At 57.5% G+C, this 8,080-nt stretch overlaps 1 protein-coding gene across 1 annotated transcript; it reads left to right on the forward strand.

Moving 5' to 3' along the window:
• Positions 1-969: 969 nt before the first annotated feature.
• LOC311612917 (glutathione S-transferase Mu 5) lies at positions 970-3,863 on the forward strand. The gene is made up of 8 exons (XM_084866291.1): positions 970-1,094; positions 1,440-1,515; positions 1,790-1,854; positions 2,515-2,596; positions 2,686-2,786; positions 3,119-3,214; positions 3,298-3,408; positions 3,671-3,863. The coding sequence occupies exons 1-8, from the start codon at positions 1,047-1,049 to the stop codon at positions 3,767-3,769; spliced, it is 678 nt and encodes a 225-aa protein (XP_084722417.1). The 5' UTR covers positions 970-1,046; the 3' UTR covers positions 3,770-3,863.
• Positions 3,864-8,080: the final 4,217 nt, after the last annotated feature.

The raw sequence follows: 8,080 nt of genomic DNA on the forward strand, positions 1-8,080 counted from the left end.
GATGGGGAGGAGGTATTAACCATTGACCTCTGGGCTTAGGGGACCTGCAGGTGCCCTAGAACGAAGGAGACACTCCAGGGAAAAAGTGTTTTAGCCCCGCGACCCCCAGAATTCCCAACAAAGATTGAGATCAGGTGGGTGGCTGCCCGGATGTCCAGTTCAGCGGAACTAACATGAGCTGTGCTATGAGACAGACCTGGGCTGCCGCCCCTGAGAATGTAAGAGCTTAGCATGGCAGCTCCCCCAGCCCCTCCAGGCCTCCTTTATCCCCTTCGGTGAAATGGCATCAAATCTACTTCGAAAAGTTGTGAAGCTTAACAAATATGAAGTACCGAGATGACTGGTGGCATCTCACAGGTAGGGAAGGTTAGTCTTACACCGCAGACGAATTTGTGACTGGCCGTTTGTTACCTCGGGAGGAGAGATTCAGCCATTATGAATGTATCTGTCTCTATGGGTGGCACTTTTTTTCTTTCTTTCCTTCTTTTTAGTGAAATGTCTTTTTAAAAAGTCCCAACCTTGCTTCAGCCAGACTAATGGAGAAATAGGATGTCCCACATCCAGGCAAGGCGGGAAAGGGTTTTGGGTCCTAAGTGGCCAGGCTGGGTAGACCCTGGCTGGGGCCAGGAACCTTGGAGTAGCTCCTGAGTCCTGCCACCTCCCAACATGCACACAAGGGTGGGGTTCGGGGTGATCAGAGCCACAGCCTTGCCCATCTTCCCCCCTACCCCCCATCTAGGTAAATATCTCACTCTCCCGGGCTCACCAGAGCCCTCACTGCTCGGGCTGTGGGCACCATTAACCGAGTGCGGCTCGCGCAGAGTCCCAACCCCAGGTCCCCAGGCTCCAGGTCCCCAGGCCCCAGGCCCCCAGCGCCCCAGGGCCCCAGCCCCCTCGGGGCTGCAGAAGCGCGCGGCCCGGGGCACGTTAGGAGGGAACCGGCGGGGCGGAGTCAGCTCTCGCGTCGGCCCCGCCCACCAGGTCGGGTATAAAGAGCCGCCAGGTCGGCGCTCGCCTCCCTCCCGAAGGCAGGAAAGGACACCACCATGTCGTCGACCAAGTCCATGGTCCTGGGGTACTGGGACATCCGCGGGGTGAGTGCCCCGACGGCCGGCGGCCGCTGGTCCGGGAGGCGGGCGCCGGGGCGGCGGGGCTCCGGCCAGCGGCCCCCGCGGAGGGCTGTCCCCGGAGCCCGGCGCCTCCCGGCCCCCCGGCCCCGCCGGGTCCCCCCCAGTCCCCGCCCCTGGGACCCGGGCCGGGGAGAGGCCGGGGGACGGCCCCCGCTGGGCCGATGTGGGGAAAAGGGGGTGCGGGGGGCGGCTTAACGGCTGCTGGGCGGGAGGGGGCTCGCAGCCCGGTGGGGGGACGTTGGCGGCCGGGGGGGGGGGGAGCCGGGGGGCGCAGGCGCCGATCTGAGCTGTGCCCCCCTCGCCCCCCAGCTGGCGCACGCCATCCGCCTGCTCCTGGAGTTCACAGGCACCAACTACGAGGAGAAACGGTACATCTGCGGGGGAGGTAAGGCGCGCCCCGAAGGTGGCATCACCCCCAGTCCAGTGCCCCCACCTGGGAGCGCTCACCTGGAGCTGGGTTCTCGCTCGGCCCAACCCCGTCCTAACGCCTAACCAACGGCCCCGCCCCGGCCATGAAATGGTTAAGCAGGGGGCTGGGGATGTTCGCCCCTGGGACTAGGCTGTCTTCCTAGATTCCCCGCTGCCCTAGGGGAGGTCCCCGCTGCCCCGGGGGAGGGGGGGGGAGGAGGTTGGGTCCCACTCCATTCTCTCTCTTGCAGCTCCTGACTTTGATAAAAGCCAATGGCTGGATGTGAAATTCAAACTGGACCTGGACTTTCCAAACGTAGGTGGTTTAGGAGAAGGGGAGCCAGAAGGAGGGCGGTCCCCTGGACCCTCTCTGGAGTGGGTGGCATCCACTACCGGGCTCTTCCCCTGGATGGGACAGACAGACTTCAGGGGCTCAGGAACGTGGAGAACAGAGTTACTTTCACTCCACGAAGCACTCACTGAAGTTAGCAGCCCCTTCTACTGCGCATGTGAGCAATAAGTGCCGCTGGGTGTGAGCCACGTCTGTGGCTTTGTCACTAGAAAGGGGGCATTTTCATATTCCGTTGGATGTGCAGTAGGTGTTGTAAATAAATATGTACAGCCATCATACTTGGACACTGTGGTAATTATTACCCCTGCTTGTTATTTGATTCACTAATAGGCACATATTATTGGTACAATCTGGTTTTCTTAGTGTTTTTATAAATTGTGTAAATATGAGTAATTTGCTTTATGCCTTTAAAAAAAACTTCTGCAAGAAAGGTCCATGGCGAACACACACACACACACACACACACACACACACCTGCCTAAATTCAGGTGGGGCCCAATCACTGCCTTCTACTTAAGTGCTTCTTCCTCCTGACACAGCATCTTCTCTCTCCTGTCCACATCCCTGCCAGTCCCAGCTGCCCCAGGAGACGGGCAGGCTGTTCATGTCACCTTTTCCTTCCAGCTGCCCTACCTCATGGATGGCAAGAACAAGATCACCCAGAGCAACGCCATCTTGCGCTACATCGCGCGCAAGCACAACATGTGTGAGTGGGGCGGGGCCGGGGAGGGGCCGAGGCTGGCCGCTCTGGGGGGTGGGTGTGCCCGGGGTGATCGCTGGTGGTCTGGCCTGCAGGTGGGGACACCGAAGAAGAAAAGATCCGTGTGGACATCATGGAGAACCAGATCATGGACTTCCGCATGCAGCTGGTTCGGATCTGCTACAACAAGGACCATGTGAGTTTGGCAGGCGGCGGGCGGGCATGAGGGGGAGGAGCCGTAGGAAACCACGTTACGTCTCCATGCTTCTGACTCCTTCCCACCAAGCTGAGCTGTCGGACCAGGAAGCAGAACTCTGACTTGGTGGCAGTTGGCTTTCTCATAAACGGTGGTGGTGGCCCCCTCCCTTCCAAACCCCTCCTGTGCGTCCTGCCATCCAGCCTGAGGCACCTGGAGAGGAAGGGGCAAGGGGAGGGGCCTGAGCATCCATCCCTGCCGCCAACCCCATCAGCTGTGAGCATGATCACAGCTCTTCCCTCTCTCTCTCTCTCTCTCTCTCTCTCCCCCAGGAAAAGCTGAAGCCCGCGTACTTGGAGCAGCTGCCTGGACAGCTGAAGCAGTTCTCCCTGTTCCTGGGGAAATTCTCGTGGTTTGCTGGGGACAAGGTAGGAGGAGGGGAGGGGAGGATCGCTCTGTCACTGCAGGAGCTCAGGAACTCTCCTGACCTCGCCGTCTCACTTGTCCCTAGCTCACCTTTGTGGATTTCCTCACCTACGACGTCTTAGATCAGAACCGTATGTTTGAGCCCAAGTGCCTGGATGAATTTCCAAACCTGAAGGCTTTCATGTGCCGCTTTGAGGTGACGATGCTCCCTACACCTTTCTCTCACAGACACACCCACAGGCTCCCCGGGGCCCCGGGGCCCCGGGCGCCCACTGTGGTGGGTCTCGCCAACACCAGCTTTTCCTCAGGGGATCCGTGGTTGGGCCCCTCCAGACCTTCCCGTCTGGGAAGGTCCGGCTTCTGTACCCAGATGGGTGGGGCCGGGCAGCGGCGAGTGCCGCTGGTTAGACACGGGCTGTCGCTGTGCTGGCCTCTGAGCCCGGCGTGCTTCCCTGCAGGCTTTGGAGAAGATCGCGGCCTACATGCAGTCCGACCGCTTCTTCAAGATGCCCGTCAACAACAAGATGGCCCTGTGGGGCTGCAAGAGAATATGCTGAGCAGGGCTGCCTCGCACCGCCTCTTCCATCCCCTTCCGTCCCCGGGGGGGCCGTGTGCCTTCTCTGCTCCTCTCAATAAACAGCCCTTAGACTACTGGTGTGTCACTGGGTTTCTCTGGGGAGGAAGGGCCGGAGGAGAGTGAGGACGGGGGAGGATTAGTACCAACACGTGGCTCAGTCCCTGCAACACTGACAGCCCCCCCCCCCCCAATTGCGTTCAGTGGCTACTATAGAGGGTCTTGCCCAAGCCTGGAGGGTGAGCACTAGAAAGAAAGGTGAGCCCTAGCCAGTTTGGCTCAGTGGCTAGAGCGTCGGCCTGCGGACCAAAGGATCCTGGGTTCGATTCTGGCCAAGGGCACGTACCTCGGTTGCAGGCTCCTCCCGGGCCCAGGCCCTGGTTGGGGCGCATGCAGGAGGCAACCAGTCGATGTATTTCTCTCACATTGATGTTTCTGTGTTTCCCTCTCCCACTCTCCCTAAAAAAAAATCAATGGAAAAATACTCTTGGGTGAGGATTAAAAAAAGAAGAGCTTTAAAAAAGTTTTTGCATTAGGAGCCACTCCCCAAAAGGCATTAGAGATGCTCATTTGTATTCATTGCTGAAGGCTGAGCAACTGGATTAAGGCATCTCCACTTCAGAAGGCAATAGCTTATGTGACTCAGAAAGACGAGCTGTCACTGACAGGATGGGCAGAGTGGGGACCACTGACGTGTGGACATGGGTCTGCCTCTCAAGCCGGCTTAGGGCTCAGCATCCCCGAGCCTGGCTCAGCGGAGAAACTGCACGTCCCTTATCCTTCACAGCTGGCCGAGGCTGAGCAATGAGCCACACTGATAAACGGGTTTGGGGGTTCGGAGGGGTGTGGAGGAGGAGAAGAGCATTGGGTTTAGCCAGTGATTTTTCCAATCGGCAAATCTGCTCATGTCACTCTCCTGCTTAAGTACAATCAAGGGGTTCTTAATCCTCTGGGGCAGGAGCCGCCTCCTCCAGTTTACAAAGCCCTTTAAATCGCTCTACTTCCTGCCCGGCTACCTCTCTCGGGGGTCCCTCCCCCGCCCCTTCCCCGGCACGGGTTCCAGCCTTCCTGAATTCCCCGGGGCTGCAGGGGGCCAGACATCCTGGCTCTGCCACCATAGCTTGGCCCCGGACCTCGTGCCTCCTCTGACCAATGAGCCCTCCCTCTCCGGCTGTCATGAGAAGTAAGCCACTGCCTGGAGCACCTAGAGCAGACCTGTGTTATGTAAACGTACAAACACATTATCCAAAGGCACCGCCGCATCAGTTTCCCACAGTCGTGATGACTCAGCTCACAGGAGCCTGGTTGAGGCCTCCATCAGGGGTCTCCCACACCTGACACCCTGTTGACCACATGGGCCCTGAAGCAGCTTGAGTTCCTAATACCCGTGTAGTAAGCCACTGAGATTTGTTTTGTCCTCACCAACATTCCATTCCCCTGGCTCCCCAGGCCAACGTGTGTGTGTGTGTGTGTGTGTGTGTGTATGTATGTATATATATATGTTGTTTGATTTTAAAGAGGAAGAGGGAGAGAGAAAAACATCAATGATGAGAATCATTGATTGGCTGCTGCCTGCCCACAACACACACTCCCCCCAACACACACTAGGGATCAAGCCTGCAATCGGGGCATGTGCCCTGACCGGGAATCAAACCGTGACCTCCTGGTTCATAGGTCCATGCTCAACCATTGAGCCACACCGGCCGGGCCACACTGAAGTCTTAATTGCTCGTGTAAATGCCTGAGAGTGGGGCCTGCCTCCTCCGTGGATCTGTGTGCGTGTGTGTGTTCTCCTGAGGATGGGGACGCAGGAAGAGTTTGCTTCAACAAGTGCTAAACACTCTCCAGGCGCTTTTTAAAACTCCCCTCTGTTCTGGTTGGGCGACAGGACACAGAAAGAAGGAATGCCCGTAGAGAGCGTTCAGGTCCAAGTGCTGGGATCTGGACGAAGGTCAGGTTCAGGGAGACCCAGAGCACCAACCAAGATGTCCGAGGCTGGAGAGGGGGTCGCGTGAGTCCGCGGTGGGGCTTGCTCCCCGCTTAGGCCAAACGGAAACAAAACTCTGAAACCCAACAGGATGTGCTCTTTGGGGCTTCTCAGAGAAAGTAATTCCAGGTGACTAACATGTGAATCTAAATCCAGAACAAGAGGACCCACCTCCCGGCCCCGCTGCAGGGTGCGAGGGTCCGTGGGCCTGGGCAGGCTGTCACCGCACCCCCAGCCAGTGGGCAGCAGGGCCCCCTGACCCCTTAGCAGAGGCTCCTCCTCCTCCCGCGCTGGGGGCGGGGCTACCTTCCCACTTAGGGCGGGTCTCCAGCTGGTGCGTTTTCGAGGTGATGGCTCTGCCCTGGCCCTGGACAGCGCCCCAGCCTAGGAACTCAGGGACACATTGCGAGCGGGTCCCAAACCCCATCCTGCGCGGGGCGTGTCTCAGGAGAGGAAGGGAGGAGAGAGAGAAATATCAATGGTGAGCTGCCTGCTGCATGACCCTGAGGGGGAGTGGAACTGTGACCTTCTGGTTCATAGCTTGATGCTCAACCACTGAGCCATACAGGTCGTCCTGGCCCTCTCCACACTAGAGGTCCCCTGCACAAAATTCATGCATGGAAGTGGTGTCCCTCAGCCCAGCCTGCACCCTCTCCAACCTGGGACCCCTCAAGGGATGTCTGACTGCCTGTTGTCCCTGCAGGATTGGGCCTAAACTGGCCGTCTGACATCCCTCTCACAATCTGGGACCGTTGGCTCCTAACTACTTGCCTGCCTGCCTGCCTGCCTGATCAGCCCTAACCACTCCCCTGCCAACCTGATGGCCTCCAACTGCCCTCCTCTGCTGCCTGATCGCCCCCACTGCCCTCCCTGTTAGAGAGTGGGGATTTTTGAGCATGCATACTGCTCCCATTCCAGAGAGGCCATGGACTATGCCCCAGATAGAGTTGTCAGTGCTGACACCAGGCCAGGCCTTGAGATATGGTCTCATGGCCCCTTCCCAGCATGTAAGCCTTGCAAGATAGAACACTGTCAGCTTTCTGAAGAACAGGATGACCCTGTAAATAATATGGTCGTCAATGGCATGATCCTGATATAGCTTAGGAAAAACTGTTTTGTCTTGGATTGCTTGTTCTGCAAAAACAGGATGTGGTAAATGGACTTAAAAGCCATCCTACACAAAGGGTCGCTGCTGCTCTCTGGACTCCCTGCATGGAGAAAGGCAGAGCAGTCACCCACCGGCTGGCTGGCTGGCCAGCTAATAAAGGCTTCTTAAATTTTAATTTGGTCTGGGCTCCAGTGGTCATTCACTCGAGTTCGCTCCACAGCATCCCCTGCAGGCCTGATCATCCCTAACCACCTCTGCCTCGGCACCCACCACCATGGCTTTGTCAGGAAGGAAGTCAGACATCTGGAAGATGGCCAGTCACCTGGCCTAATTAGCATATTACCCTTTTATTAGTATGGGGTAATTTAATTTTTAAATTTTACTTTTATTTCAAAGAGGAAGGGAGAAGGAGAGAAACATCAATGATGGGCTGCCTCCTGCACACCCTAACCTGGGGTTTGAGCCAGCAACCCCATATGTGCCCTTGACCAAAGTCAAACCTAGGACCCTTTGGTCCACAGGCCCTATCCACTTAGTCAAGCCAGCTAAGGCTGCCCCCTTTACCCGCCCACACACACACACACATACACACACACACACACACACACACACCCTATTTTTAAATTGATTTTTGAAGAGAGGAAGGGAGAGAAACATTAATGTAGGAGTGAACCACTGGCTGCCTCCTTCACGTCCCCAACTGGACCAGGAATCCAACTCGGGATCACCAAACCTCCCTCCCAACTCCCAAGCAGAGCACTTCGCTCTAACCACTGACCACCTGCCGGGGCTGCCTTGCTCTGTGTAAGGAGCTCAAGCGCCAGGAGCAGGCAGCAGGCTCTGGTCTGCACTGCAGGGGAGGAGCCATCAGGGCGGTGCCAGCCACCAGAGCCCTGGCCCAGATGGGAACCAGGCCACGAGAGTCAAGGGGCTATGGGCGCAAGGCACCCAGACTGGCTCCGCTGCGCATGCGTGTCATCAGACCTCGCTGAAGCCAGAAGTGACGCACAAGGGCCCTATCCCCAGCCCAACCAGCAGCGTCGGTCCTCCCGACGTCATCATCCCGCGTCCACACTCAGGCTATAAAGACTGGCCATGAAGAGGCCAACGCTGCATGAAAACTTACAGCAGAACAGAGAAAGGTCAAGAAAAGTAAAAAGCTTAAAGAAGACCTTTCACGGGGGGTACACATCTGTATA

Source organism: Pipistrellus hanaki, assembly GCF_964339955.1.
Source record: "Pipistrellus hanaki genome assembly, chromosome: 18".
Classification (NCBI taxonomy): domain Eukaryota; kingdom Metazoa; phylum Chordata; class Mammalia; order Chiroptera; family Vespertilionidae; genus Pipistrellus; species Pipistrellus hanaki.

Bases quoted from the DNA above. Each gene is read 5' to 3' on its own strand.
- LOC311612917 (XM_084866291.1), top strand. From the start codon at position 1,047: ATGTCGTCGACCAAGTCCATGGTCCTGGGGTACTGGGACATCCGCGGG. The intron at 1,855-2,514 runs GTAGGTGGTTTA...TTTTCCTTCCAG, and splicing joins TGGACCTGGACTTTCCAAAC to CTGCCCTACCTCATGGATGG. The intron at 2,597-2,685 runs GTGAGTGGGGCG...TCTGGCCTGCAG, and splicing joins CGCGCGCAAGCACAACATGT to GTGGGGACACCGAAGAAGAA.